The sequence below is a fragment of the Narcine bancroftii genome, chromosome 6, assembly GCF_036971445.1.
Source record: "Narcine bancroftii isolate sNarBan1 chromosome 6, sNarBan1.hap1, whole genome shotgun sequence".
NCBI classification, from domain to species: Eukaryota; Metazoa; Chordata; class Chondrichthyes; order Torpediniformes; family Narcinidae; genus Narcine; species Narcine bancroftii.
This window is the reverse complement of record NC_091474.1, coordinates 18,240,486-18,262,744: the sequence shown is the minus strand read 5'-3', so window position 1 is coordinate 18,262,744 and position 22,259 is coordinate 18,240,486. Positions and strand designations below refer to the sequence as shown.

Below are 22,259 nucleotides of genomic sequence, written 5' to 3'. Positions count from 1 at the left end.
ATGCAACTGACCAGTATTCCACAGATCAAATGAAAGTGAGTCCTAGGTTAGCATACACACATTGCAAGTCACAGATACACTGACAGATTTGGGGTGGTTAAGGGGAGGGGGATGGGGGGGAGGTGGTGCGCAAAGCTATCACTTGACTTACTGGGAAACATCACCTCTCAAATTCTGTGCCATGGGATGTAGTCTAAAACCACAACAATTTCAATAGTAATTTCAAGGCAAAGGGGAAGGTTTCCAAAATTATTTTGCTCTACTTTCATGTTTATAATTATCAAAAAATGTTTCATGTATTTTAATTAACTTTAATTGTAGCATCTATTTTCTGTTACAGTCATTTGGAGGATATCAGAAAAGTTGTTGTCTACGACTCATTCAAACAAATTCATACTAAAGTTGAATTGAATTTTCCAAAGTTTATTAAACAACATTAAACATTGTTAACATATTATGAGTTGCTATACATTGCTACAAGCTATTAATAGAAATTGTCAGAACCTCTCCAACCCGTCATTTTCACAGAACAGAACTAAAAATGAGCATCTAATCTTTCCAACATGGCCGATAAACCTTGCCTCAAAGATGTTGTTGGGAGACAACATAAAAATATGTTAAACAACAGCCAGAAAACCACAAACAGAACTGCTTGCAAACCTGAAATCCATTTTAACCCTTACATTAACTAATGCAATATTTTTTATTTATATTTTTACATCAAATTTCAGTCTTTAAATGTTCCTGAAAGTTACAGAAGGCAAAGCTCTGCCCCCAGCTTTGTTCCAGCAGAGTGTCTCCACACTGAGGCCTTGTTTTAGGGTAAGCAGGGTCAGTTAAGTCAGCCCTCTTCATCTGGTGCAAAGACGTGCGGGTGTGAGGGGAAGGGATTTGCAAGCAGCTATTCTGGGCAGGACACCAGGATCAACAAAGTCTGAACCGATTATATTTCTGCTTTTGTTCCCATAATTTTAAGCAGAAAGTATCAGACCTTCTTGTTCATTTTCACAGTTCCTTTGGCTATGGAAGACCATTCAGCCTATCGGGCCTATGCTGGCTTGCAAAGCATTCCCATTCGTCACTTATTTTCCCTCATACCTATTCACCCCATATTTCTATCCACTCCCTCCACATTGCACACTAGGGATAATTTATTATTCTGAACATAAAATGCACTGAGACCATCAAAAGATCTGGCTGTACCATTGAGATAATCCTTTTTTGCTTTATTTCCATTGATTCTTTCATATTTATTATCTCTTTATCTGTCTCATTATTCCTGATGATTATTAAATTTATACTGTTGTTGGTGTACCTTACTTATCTGTATGGCTGCAACAAGGAAGAATTTCAATGTATCTGTACATTGTACAGGTACACAATCCTTTATCCAGACATCTAAAATCTGGAAAGCTCCAAAATCCGGCAAGTGGAGAGGGAGACCGGCAGCGCGAGTCGGGATGGCAAGGGGGAGAGTCTGGCAGCATGAGTCAGGCGGGCGGGAGACCAGCAGCGCGAGTCGGGCGGGTGAGGGTGGATATGGCAGCACAATTCAGGAGGGTTTAAATCTAGCTTTCCGAAATCCGGAAAAATCCAACATTCGAGACATACTGTCCCCCAAGGGTTCCGGACAAAGAATTGTGTACCCTGTATTTAGGTACTGTAAAAACCCCTGGTATCTGGCACCTATGGGGATTAGCAGATGATAAGTGAATTTTCCAGCTGCTTGAGATTGCGTGGTGCATGATTGGCGAACTAACGGTGAGGCATACCAATCTTAAATTTGCTTATTTTTTACCTATTTATTTTCTGCGATTTGTTTGCCGGTTGCTTGAGGCTACTAGTTGTTGGAATTCCGGATAACAGGGGTTTTACTGACAATAAACTCTCATATCACAACATTTTATTTTTTTTAGATTGACCAATTAACCTACCAACTGGTATGTCCAAGAATATGGGAAGAAGCCAGAGCAACTGGTGGAATGCACATGATCACGGGGAGAATATGCAAACTCTGCTCAGAGAGTGCATGGGGTCAGAGCAGCACCCAGCCTATAAAAGATAGATTCAGCTGGTGCAGTTTAATCTTTTCACTTCTTGCATTTGTTTATCAATATATCTCCTGGTTAGGAACAATCACAAGAAGATCCTTGCTCCTAAACAGAAATCAACTTCTACAGGTGGACCACAGAAAGTATCCTATCTGAATGCATCTGAATGGTATGGGAAACTACTCTGCCAAACTAGCAAGAAACTGCAGGAAGTTAAGAAGACCGTTTAGGCCATCACATAAAACAAACTCCCCTCCATCGACTTTATCTATGCCTTCTGCTGTCTTACTCTCTTCTCCACACATCGCCGCGCCCCCCTCCCCCCCAAACACTTACATCAGTCAGAAGATGTATGTGCTCAAGGAGATCACAAATGGTGGCAGACAACTAGTAGGAGGAATTTGGAGATCCCTAAAGAATTAGAAACAAAAGATAGAAAAAGTGAAATTCCCCAAGAAAAAAAAGATTCAGCAGTAAAGAAGAAGTCACAAAATTAAGAAGGGTGAGGAAAATGGGAAGAAAGCAGAGTATACCAACCTTGGAATATCAGGAGAAATTGGAGACCACGGAGCGACGGGGAAGCTCACCTCATGGCGTACAAACCAGGGGGTGTAGGATAATTGGGCGGCATGGACTTGAGGGCTGAAATGGCCTGTTATGTCTAAATTAAAAGGTTGGCCACCCAGATATAATTTTTTGGACTGTGAATGCTGCCAAATTTCATGACATGTTCATGACAATAAAGTCTGATTCTGAGATGTCACCATACGTGGAGGCCCACATGCTTTCTAATAATGAAGAAGGCCAAGCCAGTGACAATCTACTCATGCTATTTGTTCACTGTTCATAGTGGCCTTGAGAAAGACCTGGAAAATGTGTGTAGGTCGAGCAATGATGCAGCTTAAGGCTGTGTAAAGAAAGCATTAGGATACGAAATGAACTGACCCAGTGTGTAAAAGTAGAAGACACAAATTTCTTGTTTATTTTCATTGTTTAATGGGTTTAATGTATCATATAGGTTGAACGTTGAGTGGGTGGGGAGGGGGTGGTGAAGGAGGGAGGGAAGGGAGGGGGGGAAAAGGGGAGAAAATGACACTATGTATATTCAAGAGGGAAATGTTTGTGTGTATTTTGGTCAGTATGGTTCATAGTGTGAAAAAATATAAAAAAGAAAGCATTAGGATAAAAATAACACAGCAAGGGATATAAATGTATTTTTCAGTTATCACAACACAGTGAGTTAATTTGCAAGTCCTATTTAAAAATCTTCTGAGGAAAAAAATTATTTAATCGCCTTTAATAACTTTGCTTCCCCTACCTATAGACTCTCGTTTGATATCAGAGCACTAAGTAGTAATGTTAATCCAGTGCGCCGGTACTACTGTTGTTCATGATTCTTTGGGAAATAAATGCTTATCTCATGATGACTCTTCTTCCCAATCTCTCATCCAGAATGCACTTCTCTTCGCTACTTTCTGAATGAATCAAAGCATAATCCAGCCGTGCGTCAGTGTACTGCGTGACTGATGGCAAATCCTACAAGCATTGAAATGTGAGCACAAGCTCTGTGCACGTTTTCAGGACTGAGGTCTTCCCTCGCACGGGTAGCTGAATCTTAATTCCCAAAACAAGTAAGGTGGAAAGTGAGTCAGAGATTAAATCAGAACAAATCTGGAACAAGCAGCAAATCCAGATCAAGCTTGTCCATGCCATTTAAAGTGGAGGTAAAGTGAGAGATAGGTGGCCAATCCATGCATGGCAAGCAGATAGATCATTAAAGTATTGCAATGAGGCAGGCTGTCCTCTGTTTAAACTCATTTGGCATTGACCATGTGAAACTGAATCTTCTAGGTTTTAAGATACTTGGCTGCTTAAAGGAGGAAGAAAGGTCTGAATAGATGAGGTTTGTGCTTTTTTTGAATATTTTATTTAAAAATTTCCATCCATGTAATTATATATTGTACAATCAATACTTAGTTAAATTTAAAATTGCAATGATTACATGGTATTAACCCCTCCCCCTTACCCACCCTCCCCTCTCTCTACCCCCTTCCACTATAAAAGTTGTAATGATAAAAAATAGATATAATATATAAAAGAATTATATAAAGAAAAAGGTATAAAAAAAGATATCGGTCTGGATTGCACAGAGGTTGGCGCACACACTGGGATTTACAGTATTTATATTAAACAACTTTATTGAAGAAGATTATTACAGGTCCTAAGAGGCTGGAAGTACATTTTTACCTATTTATCCCTCAATTTTGCATATATGGGCTCAAAATTTGTATGAAAGATGAATATTTGTTTCTTAAATTAAATGTAATTTTCTCCAAAGGTATACAACTTTGAATTTCCGAATGCCATCTTTCCATATCTAAATATGCATCTGATTTCCAAGTCACTGCAATTCACTTCCTTGCCAACACTAAAGCTATTTTGATAAATTTTACTGGATTTTGTAGAATAACAATAACAATAATCTGTTCCAAAAATTTTTCTAAATCCATCCAAAAAGTTCTAACTTTAGAACATGACCAAGTAGGGTGTAAAAAGGTTCTTATTTCTTCACCACATCTAAAACATTTATCTGATAAATCCAATTTCATTTTGTGTAGTTTTTGCAGTGTTAAATATAATTGATGTAAATAATTATATTGATCTAAACTGTATCTAACATTTATAATATTTGTCATACAATCTTGACAGAATTCTGCCCATCTAGGTTTGTGCTTCTATAACATAAGGCACGGTTGGCTTAGTGGTTAGCACAACACCTTTATGGCACCAGCAATCGGGACTAGGGTTCGAATCCTGCGCTGTCAGTAACGAGTTTGTACATTCTCCTTGTGTCTGCGTGGGTTTTCCCGAGATGCTCTGGTTTCCTTCAACCATTCGAAACATACCGGAAGTGTATAAATTGGTATAAATTGGGCCGCATGGGATCGTGGGCTAAAATGGCCTGTTACCGTGCTGTATGTCTAAATTAAAAAATATATATTTGAGCCAGGAGGAGTAGAGTGGTTGCACCAGGTTCTAAGTCCTACCCAGAAATCACATCACTCTTGTTCATCCACAACTGAAGTCCCCTCCATCCCTGCCATCACCCTCTGCTAACAACAGCAAAATCTCCTCTCAACCACCTCAGGTCCTCATCAGAGACCCTGGACCTGACTTGATCTAATGCTCCACCATACAGTCCCACCCTTGGCCATCACATTCTGCAATCACTTGATCACCATTGGATACCATGACCAAATTCATCCCCTCACTGCCAAGCCTGCAATAGAATCAATCCCACCAACTCCAACACCACCCAAGCCTCTTCTGGACTTCCACCTGCCATCTTCTCCTGTGTAATGAGCCTGGTCTTTTAGACCACCTCCTCGTGGAGCAAGCCTCCCACTTGAAAGGTCTTCGAGCTGCAAATCAGGCCACTGTTGGGTGACAGCCCTACCTTTCAAGTTTCCTGACCTTATAGCAGTCCACCAGCCTTCCCACTCCATCAGAACTGCTCCCTAAATCACCACAAATTCCCTCTGTCTAAAATCCAGCTCCAGCTTTCTAGCCCAAAGAACACACACATGGATAGGAAAGGGTTTAGAAGGATATGGACCAAATGCAGGCGAATGGGACCAGCCCAAAATGCCAACTTGGATGTGTTGGGCTGAAAGGCCTGTTCGATATTTTTAGGACTCTAATTGTTCAGTTTGCTATTACCCCATTTGGGTCTGTAAACAAATAATGTTAACTCTGAAATTTAAAAGAACAAGTTGCCAGCTCGATGATATCGACCTTCTGATGCTCTTCTTCCATCAGAAGTCAGAGAGCAGCACCTCAATTCTGAGAATCTAGAAAGCAAGTAAAATATTTTTGTGACAATTGTGGCAATTATTACTCTCGTTTCTCCAATAAAACACGTAACATAGCAATTCGGAAACTGATTGGGATCAAACCTCTCATCAGCAAAATAAAATGCAGCATCAAAGGTGTGTAACTAACTTTTTTCCCCTTTCTCTCCAAAACCTCCATTCAGATTGGGGTATGGTACAATGGGGACCACCCTGGGGCCCAATGCCTCACTGAATGGGCTCATTTATCCCGTTTGAACATATATCATGTATGTTACATTTTCAATATATTATTGTGTGTCAATAAAAAGGAACCTTTGAACTTTGATTTCTTCATAGAATTCATCTCACGTAAGCTTAAAGTAACCGTTTAATAAAATTGTACCGGAATAGAAGGAGAGACCGAAATTTAGCAATGAGAGATAAACAGATAACATAGCACAAATAAAACTTCCTATCCCTACATCAACACAGAAGGCCCTGAGCCCTTCTTCAATGTACGAAGTACATATCATCCTCCGCCATTTCTGTCAACTACTACATGATCCCATCTCCAGGCACATCTTCCCTTCTCCTCCCCTCTCCATCTTCTGCAGGAAATGCTCCTTCAATGACTCCCTCGTCCACTCCTCCCTTCCCACCAATCGCCTCTTAGCACCTTCCCCTGTGACAGCTGGAAGTGCTCCTCTTGCATCCATACCTCATCCCTCACCACCATTTGGGGCCCCAAACAGGCCTTCCAGGTGAAGAAACAGTTCACTTGTGAATCTGCAGGGGTCATCTACTGAATCTGGTGCTCCGATTGTCGTCTCCTCTACATAGGAGGGATTGGACGCAGACTGGGAGATTGCTTCATTGAGCGCCTTGCTCGTCCACCGCAATAGCAGGGTTTTCCCAGTGGCCGCCCATTTCAATTCCCAGCCCCATTCTCTGTGTCCGTCCATGGTTTCATGCACTGCCAGAATAAGACTATCTGCAAATTCGAGGAACAACACCTCATATTCCAACCAGATGGCATTAACATAGAGTTTTCTGGTTTCTGTTAGCCACTCCCAGCCATCTTTCTCTATGTTTACTTTTCTCTTCTCTGTCTCTCTTTGCTGTGAGACCTGCTGAGTTCCTCCAGCAATTTTGTGTTTTTAGTGCTAGATATGACCAATATAATTTAATTAGCTAAAAGCACACTCACACTGCATGAATGCAGAAACAACTATGTAAAACAAATTCACCTTCTAGCAGAGAACAGTCTGTCAATCTCTTCCAGTGATTGTCCCTTTGTCTCCGGAACACAAAGACTTATGAAAGCAACTGAAGCAAATCCTACCAATCCATAGAACAGGAAAGTCCCAAAGAGTCCGATGGTATCTGCACAGAGGAAGAGATTGGAACAAATGCAGACTGGCATGTTCTGCTATTGTATAAAATTATATTACATTATTATAGAAAGTTTTTCAGCAGATGTAAAACACAGAAAATTTCTGCAATCATGAAAGGAGTTACATTAAAAGACCTACATTTCTATACCATGAGAAAATTCTTCATAGTTTTTGAAACGTAGTAATCAAGGGGCACTGATTTAGCAAGCCAGCCCACAGGCACAAGCAAATTTTCCTCTACATTGTTTTAAAGAGTTAATAAACTGGCCACTTATGCCAACATCTTTTACTTTGCTGGTGCCACTTACACCAGGCAATGCATCAAAATGTAGAGAAGAGAAGAGACAGTTGTTGGCATAGACTGGAATGGCAGGAATGAAGGTGAGTCGAGAGCAGTGGTTTTCAAACTTTTTCCTTCCACTCACATACCACCTTAAGTAATCCCTATGCCATCGGTGTTCTGTGATTAGTAAGTGAGTGAGAAGAAAAAGGTTTAAAACCACTGTTTTACTCATATCTAATGATTCATTATATGCTCAGTTTCATAACTCCATATGAAATGGCTGTTCCTCTAAATTTAAAAAAAAGTACTAAATGTTACTGATTTGTTGTCCAATTGTTGAGATTCTTTGATCTATTCTGTTATGAGACATTTTGACAGAGTAAGGCCCAATCCAAATACCACTCACCAATAACATCCAGGAACGTCACTGTGACAATTAGGTTTGCCATCCAGTTGAAGCTATTGGAGAATGCAAATGCACGACCTCTTATTCCAGCAGGGAATATCTCACTCAGAACCAACCAGGTCACTGAAAAATTAGGTTATTTTTGTTAAGACTTTGGCACTGTTGCAACATGATGGATTGAGGAGTCATTGATTGTTAGATTAGGCAATGAAGGAACAATGGATCAGCAGAGAGAGTCCTCAACCACTTATTTGTAGGCAGTTTGTGGATTGAAATGGACAAAGCAAAGCTATTTATATTTGTGAAAAACTTTGCATTTTATCTTTGTTATTGCTTTGGAAGTTGTGATTTGCAGAGTTTTGCACCAAATGGAGCTCAGATGCCCTATCTATGGTGAAAAATTTAGGGGAAACATCAGGGGAAACTTCTGCACACAGAGAGTGGTGGAGTGTGGAATGAGCTGCCAGCTGAAGTGGTAAATGCGGATGCAATTTTAACATTTAAGAAAAATTTGGACAGGTACATGGACAGGAGGGTTATGGAAGACTATGGACTGGGTGCAGGTCAGTGGGACTAGGCAGAATAATAATTTGGCACAGACTAGAAGGGCTGAAGGGCCTGTTTCTGTGCTGTCATATCCTATAGTTCTATGATTATCTGCCCCTTTCCCTTATGTCTGCAGCCCTTTTCCTTTCTCCACCATCAATTGGCAATGACCAGCAGTGACTTTTATAAATTCCACTTGGCACTTTAGGTTTTGATTTTCTACATTAACACACATAAAATTTGTGTTTCGCAAAACACCTTCAGGTTCCATACCCAGGAAAGATAACAAACAGAATTCATGAAGCACAGGTGGAGGGAGAATTCCTGTTTTCCATCGAAATTCCAGATACATTTAATTAACTTAAGTTCCTCACTTCCAATAAAGGGGTCTGAACTTACAGATTGGGAATTTAATCATGATTATGGTCTACCAGATGGACACAAAAGAGATTTATATCTTAAAGAGGAGTAGAGGAAGAATTTGCTATTTTAATCATAAGGAATAATTAAATTAGCTCTGCTTGTTGCACTTGAAGAGATTGAGGGGAGGTATATAAAATGCCAAGAAGGAGTAAATGAGAAATCAATTCCCTTTAACAGAGGAATCAAAATAGGGAGCATATCAATTAAATGCAGTAGTTGGTCAAAGGATTAGACAGGAAGCTGAGGAATATTTTTTCACCCTGAGGTTGGCATTCGTCTGGAATTCCTGACCTGCTGATTGAGAGACTAACCTCAGAATACATAAACATTGTGCTTGAAAGGGTGTAACTTGGAGGGCTATAGATGCAGTGGTGAAAGGTGGTAGTAGCTTGTGTAATTTTATTTTATCCAACACGGACTCGATGGGTACAATTGCACCTTCTGCATTTCTATGATTAAGGGAAATCTGCCATCCTTATTGGCAATGTATTTCACTCTTAAATGCACTGAAATGACATTAAAGACATGCAAGAAAAGCAATTAAAATAACAATAAAGGCTGGTTGAATAAGAAAAGCCCTCCCCTCAAAAATTAATAAAGATTTCCTCAATCTCAGATACACTCCTATAAATCAACGGTGCTATAACTAGACGAGTTTCTTTGAGTTCATCATCAGTTAACATTGCTTTGGCATTAAGGGATCCTGTTACATAATTCTGGAGGGCAATACACAAAAGTGCTGATGAAACTCAGCAGGTCACACAGCATCTATAGGAAATAAAGGATAGCCAACGTTTCAGGCCTTCATCAAGCCCCAAAAGTTAAATAAATGGGACCCAACAGTATCAGATAGATGCTTTCGCTGTAAGAAGGAAATGGGAACAACAGTACATGCAATTTGGGCATGTGAAAAAGTGGAAAAGTTTTGGGAAGATCTAAATCGGGTATTAAATAAAATCACAAAAAGCAACATAGCAAAAATTCCAGACATCTTTCTTCTAAGTAATATAAGAAGTAAAGAACATGGACTCGATTTGGATGGAGCACAAAAAAGGTTTATTATGATAGCCTTAGCTGTCGCCAAAAAAATGTATGATGTCAACCTGGAAATTAGAAGAGAGCCTGAGAATACAGCAATGGTACATGGAAATGAATAAATGTATTCTATTGGAAAAAATAACATATAATTTTAGAAATAACATCACAGTATTCGAACAAATTTGGGAACCGTACATGGAACACAACAGAGAAGTCCTACCGCGGACCCCCACCACCTAAAATGACAGAATGAGAAGATGAAATGAACTGACCCAGTATGTAAAAGTAGATGACACAATTTTCTTGTTTATTTTCATTGTGTAATGACATTGTTTAATGGGTTTAATGTATCATATAAGTTGAACGTTGAGTGGGTGGGGAGGGGGTGGGGAGGGGGGTGGGAAGGAGGGAGGGAAGGGAGGGGGAAAAGGGGAGAAAATTACACTGTGTATATTCAAGAGGGAAATGTTTATGTGTATTTTGGTCAATATGGTTCATAGTGTGAAAATTTTTAATTTTTTTTTAAAGTTACCCTTTGCTTCCTACAGATGCCTGCTTGACCTGCTGAGTTTCTCCGGCACTTTTGCATATTACACAACAATCTGCAGACTTTCCTGTTTAGTTGTGTCTACCGTTTAATCTCCACACCCAATCAAGACAATACAGAGCATGCACCATTGATTCACTAGACCCATTTCTGGGATAACCTGAGTGGAGAGATTAACGTTAGCCAATATTTGTTAAATTTACTGAGATACGATTGTATTGAAACATAAAATTCCAAACAGGCTTGGCAGAGTCAAAGCAAGAGAGTGCTACCTCTAGCTGGAATGTCTAAAACTGAAGCACTTGGTCTCAGGATAAATGGCCAGCCTCATAGGACCAAGACATGGAGAAATGTCTTTGTTTTGAAGGTTACACAACTTTGGAATTCTTTGCCACAGAACCTGGTCGTTGCCTAGTCATTGAGCACACTAGTCATTGGACAGGTTTATGATATGCAAATTGACTGGAAATGTGTTTAATGCATGCCAAAGTACACCAGCCACCCCCCTCCCCCGCTTTGTAACTGAGCAAATTATGCAGTGCAACTTATGAACATTGGCTCTTAACCATAAAAGTGAGAAATAGAAACATGACGTCCACTGAAATCTGTAAGTCAAGCAGTGTCCTTTATATAGTAAAGGTAAAAATGTATAACCAATATTTCAGGTTTCAGCCCTTCATCATGGTATGGAAAAATGTCTCAGGCGTCCAAACAAAAAAGTAGGTGGGGGAGGAACAGTCACAAAGGCAGGAGGTGATGGGGAGGGAGGGGACAGCTGTGATCGAGGGCAGGAGGAATGGCTAGGTGAAGGGAGGGAGGAGAATTAGAAAGGGAAAAGATGTTAATGCCATCTGGCTGGAGAGTGCCCAGACAGAAGATCAAGTGTTGCTCCAATTTGCAGATGGGACAGTGGGGGAGTGTGACACAGAACTGAAATAGTTGGCTTACTAGGAGGTCTCTGTCACTAGTGTGATGGAGCGAAGGTACTCAGCAAAGTGATCTCCCAGTCTGCGCCCAGTCTCTCCAATGTAGAGAAGGCCACAAAGGGAGCAGCAGATGCAGTAAATCAGTCCTGGGGATACACAAAGTGAAGTGTTGCTTCACTTGAAAGGCCTGTTTTGGGGCCTTGGACCGAAGTGAAAGAGGAGGTGTGGTCACAAGTGTGGTACCTCCTGCGGCAACAGGGGAAGGTGCCGGGGGTTGGTGGGGGGGATTGGTGGGGGGGATTGGTGGGGGGGATTGGTGGGGGGGATTGGTGGGGGGGGATTGGTGGGGGGGGATTGGTGGGGGGGGATTGGTGGGGGGGGATTGGTGGGGGGGGATTGGTGGGGGGGGGATGAATGCACAAGTGAGTCACAGAGAGAGCAGTCCCTATGGAAGGCAGAGAGGGGAGGAGAGGAGAAATAGAAACATACTTACTTGGTCCAAATCCAATTGAATATGCGCTGACAAAGGCCATCATGCTTAACAGTGTAATCCAATTTAAAACCACATATTCAGAAGTTTGCGTAGCATTGCCTGAGATTTGTATGTCGTGGCTCCTTCCTTTTTTGGACTGAAGTCCTTTATCCAAAGTGCTTGGAGAACGCAAGTCCATAAGACTGGGAAACTGAATTGTCTCCTCACTGACCAGACTGTTGCCCTTCTGCTCATCAAGTCTTAGACGTTGTTTGTCCCAGGAAAATAAGGGTGGATTTTGACTCGTGTTCGGTAATATCTCATTGGTCAAGGTTAGATTTGATTGCCAAATAATCAGCTTGGAGATAGCTCCACTGGAGTTTACCAGGCCATGCGGTTCACTGGCCTGAGTTTTGATTCTGCATGATCTATGGAGTTCCATTGAAATGCTCCAGCTGGTGAATGCAATCACAGTGACTGATATGGACATGACTAAACAACCGCCAAGGAGCAGTGTTCGCCTCCCCACTTTGTCAGCACATACCATCGCGACCAAAGTTGTAATGACTTTGACTATTCCCAATCCTATCGAGGCCAGGATTGCTGAAGCTTTGCTCTGAAATCCCACTGATTTAAAAATGGTTGAGGCGTAGTATAGCACATTGGGTTGTCCAGTCAGCTGCTGAAAGATCACTAAACCCAGTCCTACCAGCAATCTGGCTCTCATGTTGTCCCTGGCCCGAAACAAATCAAGGAATCTGTACTGGTGCTGGGATCTTTGAGTTGACTTAATGTCCTCTGAGTCAGGGCTCTCGTGCTCCCCATTCTGTAACTGCAACAGAACTTTCTGTGAATCATCAGCTTGGCTGTTGACCCTCTGGATGCCGGAGGGAAGGAAGAGGATGCAGATTCCCTGTAGAACTGCTGGGCAAATGGCCAAGCCAAGCATATACTTCCATCCGTTCCGCACATCTGACCAAAGGTAATTTAGTGAATAGGCACTCAAGATACCAATCGTGATCCCTACCTCATAAAGTGACACCATCATCCCTCTTTGATGGGGCCAGACCATCTCCGAAACAAATATACAGCACGCTGTAGAGGAAATGGACAAGGCGAATCCAACAACTACCCGACCACTCACTAGCAGTGTGAAGGAGGAGGATAGTAGGAGGATGCTGCTTCCAATGCACACCAATCCCACACTCAGAATGATTGAGTTTTTCCGTCCGTACTCATCAATAACTATCCCTCCGACCAATGAGCCAAAGAGAGCTCCAATCAGAAGAGCACTGACCAGGACTTCTTGCTGCAGGCAGCTCAGGCTGAAGACCTCCTGAAGCTCTAGTAAAGCACCAGAGATGATTCCCAATTCATATCCGAAAATCAGTCCACCAAGGAAAGCCACAGCTGATGACAGCGTTAGGACATGCGGAAATCGGTCTGGAAAATAGAGCAAAAACTCGTTCTACTATATGTCCACCCTCACATCCCCCCCCCTAAAGTTGTTGCTGAAAACCTTGAACAAAAGTAGAAGTTTCATAAGTCATTCCATCAGCTTTACGTCAATTAAAGCCCCTGTGTAAATAATGCCACATTCAAAATCAGACAAAAAGCAAAGACTGAAGTGGATCAAAGAACATTAGGAGCAGGTGAAGGCCACTTAGCCCCAGGACCCTGTACACAAGGACTTCCTTGTGCTGTTCCTGAACAATTAATTACTGGGGCAGTCATTAGGTAACCTTTAGGTAGCAATAGGTTTCTGTGCCACTGTGGCCGCTTTCAGGTCCAAAGAGAATGTCACTGGGAAAAGGCACAAGTTCATCATATGAGCACCACAGCCAACATGAATCACGGTTCAAATTGTCATATAATAAAGACGGCTCAATATTACACAAAATTTTTTTCCACCTGCCAAAAGACAGACAGATTCACCATCAGCAGAAATTGCCTGAAGTGCCTCTTACAGTTAGATAAAGAAAAAGAAAAGAGGTCTCCTCAGAGTCACCGTTTGTCCATTGATTCTCCTCCAGCGCTCCTGCAGCCCCTGAAGCCATACAGTATCCAGTCCAAACCATCAGCAGCTTGAGCTCCATATCCAAACCTCCAACATGATCAGGAATCCTTCCCTCAGCTCCCTCTTGCATCCCAGATCCAATACCAATCGTGAGCCGGTCCCAGCAGTCCACAGCCTGGTGTGAATCCCTCGACCGCAGCCTGCGTGGGTTCCTCACCTCGAGTCGCCCACAGCTCCGCCGCCTGTTGAGTGATTTTTAGCTGAAGAACCACTAACTGGTCACCTGGCGTGGGTCGTCTCCTCTTCTTCTCCTTCTCCATCGAAGGGAGGGGAGGGGCGGTCTCCCTGTTTCTGGTGATAAGCACCTGTTCTCTGCTTCCCTGGAGTCTGTAACCCCTTGTGGCTGCCGCCGAACATAGGTGCCACCATCTTGGGCCTGACCCCACAGTCGCAGCATTTTCAAATAAAACCACCGTCGGCTCAATTAACAGGCCATTTAAAGCCTGTACAGAGGATAACGACAGTCAAACTCCATGGGAGCGCTGCGACTCCATTCTCTGCTCTCCACGGGTCTGCACCAATGGCAGTGTTGCCATTACAACAGCTCTGGTAGCACTGCTATTCTTTAAAAATCCACACCTTTAATATTCAGGTGGAATTCCTGCACCACTAAAGGGTTCTGTATGATTATGTCACTCTCCCAGCAGCATGGTGTATTCTTAAACCAATTAAACTTTGCTAAATTTTTCCCAAGATCAAGACTGCTCTGCCTGCTGGCTTCTGGGCAGTTTTGTCTTGAGGTCTGTAAAAGGGATTCAAGATGCTGAAGCTTGGGGCTCAACTGGACCATTGATCAATTAGGCCGACATCAAGCCCGAGCAAGTAGCTGGATGGCTCAGGTTCTGCTCCCTGTCTCCCTTTTAGGAGTCTGGCTGCGCTGCACAATATTGACAGAGATAAGTGTGTGTGTGGCCTTTCCAACAGGCAGTCGCCGGTGAAGCAGGAAGATAGCAAGTTGTAGCATGGATCATCTGGGAAAAGGGGTGAGCTGGTGCTGGGATCATCGATGAAAACTTCTCTTGCTCCACTTGAGAATGTGAGTTTTAAAATGTTGACTGGAAGAGAGAAACTGACGGCATTTCTTTCATTCTCATTATCAGCTCGAGCTGATAACGACCTCCTTATTTGGTAAGGTGGCAAAAGACTATTAACCATTGGGTTAATTATTAATTAGCAAATCCCAAGAGAATTGAGAAATATGTATTTATATGGAGCAGTATGTTTGAATGTTCCAGAAACCTTAGGGTTAGAATGTATAAAAATAGTAGAATCCCTGTTATCCAGAATTCAATCAACCGGAAGCTCAAACAACTGGCTAAAAAAAGTTGAAGAAATAAATAAATACATAGATTTTCAAATAAATAAGACTGGGCGGATGGGCCCCATGGGAAAGTGCTGAGATTTTGTTGGACACCCCACAGGTTTGCCCCCACTGAACTAGCATTGCCTCTCATGTACACGCATTCTTTTCATTGCCACCACTTGCATGGAGGTGAGTCGGGTCGTCAGCATGAGGAAGGTGCGCTGAGCGCCTGACCAGGAGGGACACTTATGTGGAGGTGAGTTAGATTGTCAGTCTGAGGAAGGTGGTACAGTGTGTGTGGTGGAACAAGGTAGTTCAGGTGGGACTACATTCAACTGTACAGGCTGGGGGCCCCCTCCAACCCTGTGACTCCTCCCCATAAGTTTCCCAATAAAAGTTGATAGTCCTAGTCTCCTCCCTCCATACCAGCCTTGGATCCAGGTCAGCAGCATGTAAAGTTGTGCCTGATCTTTCAGGATAATAAATTGTAACACAATCAATAATCACAAGCAGACTCGAATCGAGTGATTAAAGGCTTTAATCACCTGAAACATCAGGCATTTGTGATATTTTCTTTTGTATTGATGAATATCTCATATGCCATGTCTGAAAAAAAAATGACATGCACATATTTCTCCTTAATTTTACTCGGTCTGCTTCTTTAATTGGATGGATCATCTATATTCTTTCTTGTGGAAAACGTGTGATTACCCAAAGAAGCATGGCAGCACTAATAAGCCTAAAAATAACCCCACTGATACTCTTGAGAATCAAACCTGTTCTTCTTCATTTAGTTACAAGGAAAACAAAGTATGGATCCATCGTTGGATGCACACAAAATATACCACAACAAAATTAAAAGTGAAATAGCTCAGAAAGATTTTCCACTTACCCATCTCTCGACAGGGACAGCACAGCACAAGTATTGGTGGCTTGGTCTCTCCAGCAGCCTCTGATCTTTCTCTGCAAACAGATCAGTGGTTTGCACATCAATCATAAAAATTAAAACTCTGCTGATACTACAAATCTGAAACAAACCGCAAACGCTAAAAATGTTCAGCAGTTCAGGCAGCATCTTTTGGAAAGAGGAACAATGTTTCAGGTTGTAATGTTGCAACTGTATAAGGTTCTGGTGAGACCGCACCTGGAGTCCTGTGTCCAGTTCTGGTCTCCATATTTGAGGAAGGATATACTGGCTTTGGAGACGGTCCAGAGGAGGTTTACTAGGTTGATCCCTGGGACGAAGGGGTTGACTTATGATGAAAGATTAAATCGTCTCACATTGTATTCGCTCGAGTTCAGAAGAATGAGAGGAGATCTTATAGAAACATATAGGATGATGAAGGGTATGGATAGGATAGATGTAGGAAGGTTTTTTGAGCTGGCCGGGGAAACTAAAACGAGAGGACACAGTCTCAAGATTCGGGGGAGTTGATTTAGGACAGAGATGAATAAAAATAGTTTTTTCCAGAGAGTAGTGAATGTTTGGAATTCTCTATCCAGGGAAGTGGTTGAGGCTCCTTCATTAAACATATTTAAGATTCGATTAGATAAATTTTGACATGATAGAGGAATTAGGGGATATGGGGAGAAGGCAGGTAGGTGGAGTTAGGTCATAAATTAGATCAGCCATGATCGTATTGAATGGCGGAGCAGGCCTGATGGGCCATTTTTGGCCTACTCCTGTTCCTACTTCCTCTGTTCCTCTTAATTTTGGGAATCAATGCAGAAATGTCCTATTCAATGTTCAGACAATCCTTACTGATCTGCATTATCTTAACACATTGCCCTTTACAAGCAGCTGTTCTACATTAGGAAAAAAAGGATGAAAAGGGGGCTACTCAAAAACCACTTGAGGAACATCAAAGAGATTTGTCACCAAAGTAACCCATGCTTTCATTAATCAGTGTTTCATTAAAACCCACTGAGAACAAAAAAAAGCAAAGTATTAAAGCAATGCGATATGCATAAACTTAATTATTGGCAATGGGATCAGTACACATAACATGAAAGTCTCCAACCTCACCTGCTTTTGCTGGATGCTAAGGGTACAGTTTCCACAGAAACCAGAAGCAGATACACAGAACAATCAAGTGTAAAGTTTGATTTATTTAGAAATTTTATTTAGACATCAATTCTGATTTATTCCCATTTATCGAGCTTATTGTTATCATATACATTGTACAATGTACCAAAAGAAAACATTATTTTATTTGCTGCAGCCATGCTTCATTAAATAAAAGACTACAATGGTATAACTGAATAAAAAAATAGACGATAAAAATAAAGTAAACCCCTGGTATCCAGCACCAATGGAGATAGGTAGATGCCAGATAAATGAACTTTCCGGTTGGAGATTGCCTGTTGTGCAGTTGGCGAGTGCCTGTTGTGTGATTAGCGAAGTAACGGCAAAGGTGCACCAATTTTATACTTCTGTACTTTTACCTATTTAGTTTCCGCAAATTTTTGCTAGTTCCTTGAGGCTGCCAGTTGCTTGAATTCCAGATAACAGGAGTCTTACTGTATACTTACTGCTACCTTAGTGCAAAAACAAAAAGACTTTGCAATGGTGTAGACAGTCCTTTTGTGGTGTCAGAGGAGTCCCTGATTATTGTACCAAAGGTGTCATGGTGAAATGATTGTGAGATGTGGCTACATAGTTTGAAACAATAAGGAGTTTATGACCAGCACTATGTTAGATAGGATACTTAATCACTTGAAATTGGGGTGTACAAGGTGTGGCGCTATACCATTTGTCAGATGGCACACTCACTAACCTTGACCATAACTGTGAGGTCACTCATTATTTGTTGAGGCACTTCATTCAGATGCTGGATATATCAATCCTAGTGTTGATCTTTGATATATCCTCACACTGCTGTTTGATGTGGCTTCACAATCTTCTCTCTTCTCATCCCTGCTCCAGATCTCTATCTAAAGATGATCCACTTTCTTTTATGCTGTTTTGTCTTCCACAACCTCTCTAAGCCTTTGGAATGGCTGCACTGAGTGTCAGAGAAGGATCTCCTTCATGAGAGATGCAGCCCTAGCTTCAGACAGTACTGAGCCCTATGGATATTTGTGAACAAAATAAATAATGGGTCTCGACACCGAGTTGTGAGTATGCGGTAGGAGTGTGAACCAGATCATATAAACTAGATTTAATTGTACATTGTGATCTTCAAGCCCATTTCTTGTCACGTCCAAACTGCATCCCTGCATTCATGTACAAAAATAATGTAACTTTGCATTTTTGCACCTGGAAATCCAATTCTAAAACTTGACAGTGGGTCACGCTGAGAGAAATAGTTCCTGAAGCTCTATCTTGGAGCCACCGTGGAGGTGACGGATTTCAACATCAAACCAAGCCTGGGCTGTCGATGATCGAGGAAAGCCACTGGGCTAAGGTACAAGAGATATTCGTGAAAATTCGTCCTATCAGCTTCTCCAGTGTGGTAAATAAAATTTAAAATTAAAATTTACCGGAATAAAATAAGAGATTGTTGGATAGTAACATGAGCAAAGGTGAGAGTCGCAAAATAGGTCAAACAAGATTAAAGTGGTCTGACTTGTGCAATACTCCTGCGAACATGTTTCTCGTTAAATGTCCATCCATCGGTTCAAAACATACTAAACACAACAGCAAGTGACTGCGGGGAATAAAAGCAGATTATTCCCGGTCGATGTAACGATTCGGAAAGTTTGATCTTGTCTGTCCGGTCCCTGCATTCGTCCAGATGGCATTCTGGCCTTGCTCTTTCCTGGGAAGTAAAACAGTGCAACAAATATATTGCACACAACAAGAGAGGTAGGAAGTCGAACCTTTAACATTCTTCCTCCGCGGTGCGGCCGTGTTCTACATTTCGGATCGAAACCTCGCTCCGGTTCGAAAGAGGGGTCCCGACCCGAAATGAGGACTGTCTTTATCTCGGATCCACTGAGATGCTCCAGCAGTTTTATTTTACTCTGGATTCCAGCAGCTGCCACCCTTTATGTCTGTAACGACGTTTCTTGTTTACTACTGAAGTTTATAACCAAATTCCCAGAATGATAGCTCAGAACTAAACCAATGTTGCACAGTCCTGAAGCGGAAATTTCAATCTATCCCGTCCAGTAAGGAGAATGATCTGGCTTTCGCGCCGAACTTGATCTGTGGTTGAACTTTCGTGGCCCAAAGGCGCTTTCAAAGAACTATTTCCCTTTCGATCTACTTCTATGGATTAAAATATAAACTTTTATATCTGATGATGCATCTGTTTAAAGCAGAGAACGCCGCGAGTCTACTTTCGGCGAAGAACAGGAAAGTGATACCGTTACATTTCGCTGAATTTGAACCCCTTGGAATCTCCTTCCAGCGTCGTCAAGTCGACGTGGCAAGTACTTTTTTTAACTGGAAGAAGGAACAGTTCCCTCCCCACCCCCCCACCCCCAAGAAGTCGTTTGTGCAGCTAAATTCCGTGGCCACCAGAGAGCGACAGAGGCCGGCTTGAGCTCCTGAGGGGGTATCCAGAACTCGCCCGTCCCCATCTGTTCGGTTGAAGTGAGCTGGAAATTAAATGCCGCTAATGGGTTGAGCTGTCTTTATCTCGGATCCACTGAGATGCTCCAGCAGTTTTATTTTACTCTGGATTCCAGCAGCTGCCACCCTTTATGTCTGTAACGACGTTTCTTGTTTACTACTGAAGTTTATAACCAAATTCCCAGAATGATAGCTCAGAACTAAACCAATGTTGCACAGTCCTGAAGCGGAAATTTCAATCTATCCCGTCCAGTAAGGAGAATGATCTGGCTTTCGCGCCGAACTTGATCTGTGGTTTAACTTGACCGGCGTCCAGTCAGTAGACAGTGGCGAGGAAGAGTTACAAATTGCTGGATGAATGAACATCAGAAAGTGAAGGAAGGGACGGACACACACACACACACACACACATTCACTCACTCCCTTCACCCTGCTGACGAGATCCTAACAGACGCGGTACCAGAATAGCGAGTCGATTTCCTTCCGAGTCTCTCGTTCACTAAAGCGCTGGAGGAACTCGGCAGGTCACGAAAAGCAAAATGCCTATAATTTTTTTTTTTAACCTGTTAATCTCATCTTGGAGACTCTGGAAATTTTCGACAGGCGTTTCGTGGCTGGTGGCATCACTGTGAGGTTTGGAGACCAACACTCAGGACAAGAAAAAAACTCCAAAAGGTTTTTAACTTGGCCAGAGACATCACAGACATCAGTGGTGTCTGAAGAAAGCAGCCTCTATGTTTAAAGACCCCCACCACCACCCAGGTCTTGCCCTGTTAACTCAGCTGCCATTAGGAAAAAGGTATAGGAGCCTGAAGACGAGCACTCAGCCGCACAAGGGCAGCTTCTTCCCCTCTGCATCAGATTCTCGAAATGTCTTCAGTGTCTTCAACGAATTTCGTGTCATGTTTATGACTATAAATTCTGATTCTGAGTGTTCTCCCAAAAGCCCCAGAAAGAGAGAGAGAGAAAAAAAATCTCTATTAACTTTCCCAAGGTTTTGCTCCGAGTTCTGGCTCTTCATTTGGAGAAAATTGTAGCCTGACGGCATTCACTCACCCTATCCCTCCTGTGTCTCCATGAGGTCATCCTTCATTCTTCCAAACTCCGCTGAGTGCAGCCCCATTGGTATCCCAGGTACCGATCGGGGTTGATATTTCTGAACCTTGAGTTCCATTTTGGAACTTATATTATTGATCTAATAAACAATATGGACAGCAGAGCCGTAAATTTGAGCTCATTGAAATGAATATTCCGGAGAAAAAAATATTAATCCCCAAAATAAGACCTGTTGGTGATGTAAGAAGAGGAGGGTAAAGAAAGAGATGGAGGGTCTCAAAAGATTAGGCAGTATCCGTGAGGAGAAATGGTCAGGCGAAGTTTCGGGTCAGGATCCTTTGTGGAAACTAAAGTGGGAAGGGAACGTGGTAAATGTAATATCACTGACTGCCCTATAAATTGGTGGATTATCACCACTGCCCTTAGTAAACAAAAGAATAACATTGGCTACTCTCCAGAGATACAAAGATCCTTCTCTCTGGTTCTCTCAAAGAACTGCGATAGATCCCGAGTGAAACACGAAAGGCTACAGACACCGTGATTGAAATAAACACTCAATGCTGGAGAAACAGTGTACGGCAAAGATACAGATCACAACCAACGTTTCGGGCTTTAGCCCTTCCTCAAGGTAGGAGAATCCCTAGGGACTTATCCATCTTAATGATCTGCAAGAGGCCCAACATTCACTAGGATGTTCACAAATCCCACATTGGAGTTGCGTTTGATCTTTGGAATTACCTGGGAAAGAAATCAAGCTCTTCCACTAAGCCGAATGCAATGGATTGTGCCCCGTTTAAACCGTATTCCCTTTCCAGTCTTATCTCTTTTCTCATTTCGTAAAAGCTGAGAGCAAGAAATATGGCTTTTGTCTACTTGATGACGTGGAACTGAAGACAAACGAAGAGGTTAGTTGTGAAGGCAAGAATCCTTCCAATTTGGAAAAGAAACATGAGCACAGATAAATGTCAAAGCCTTACGTTTCGCTCCTGGTGTTAAAGAAGTGGATTGCCTCCCTTCCTTTCGTCTTGGCGTTACTGTCTCTACGTCCTTGTCAGATGTTCACTGCACTTGTCTGCTTACATTTATGTGCACGGATACATTGATAGGCGTTGTCTCAAATGGCAGAAAAACAGACGCGCCACCTGCATATCGCTGAATAGGTCACAGATGTGGCAAAAGGCATTTCCATTTAGGTAGATATATAAAAGTTCCTGTCTTCTCTAAACGCTGATTGGAGTACATGTGCCATCCAATTATTAGGAAGTTTATTTTCCCTCCTCTTATCTCAGCGGGATGGAGTATTTTATAAAATGGAAAGGAATTCGACTTCCTCCCGTACCCCTATTGTGCAAACTACCCGGGCTAGTTTAATATTGATATTACTC

General features: G+C 42.1%; 1 protein-coding gene across 10 annotated transcripts in view; it reads right to left on the bottom strand.

Annotated features, from left to right (window-relative positions):
* Positions 1–22,259, bottom strand: part of slc2a10 (solute carrier family 2 member 10) — a 35,404-nt gene extending 13,145 nt beyond the window's left edge. Inside the window, exons 1-6 of one of the 10 annotated variants that reach the window (XM_069884172.1) lie at positions 21,852–22,254; positions 16,192–16,262; positions 11,941–13,362; positions 7,968–8,090; positions 7,132–7,267; positions 5,847–5,902 (exon numbers count right to left, since the gene is read on the bottom strand). In XM_069884172.1, coding sequence (XP_069740273.1) covers positions 5,847–5,902; positions 7,132–7,267; positions 7,968–8,090; positions 11,941–13,362; positions 16,192–16,195 — 1,741 coding nt within the window. In that variant the 5' untranslated portion in view covers positions 16,196–16,262; positions 21,852–22,254. The other 9 variants (XM_069884171.1, XM_069884173.1, XM_069884174.1 and 6 more) reach the window with 9 other exon arrangements.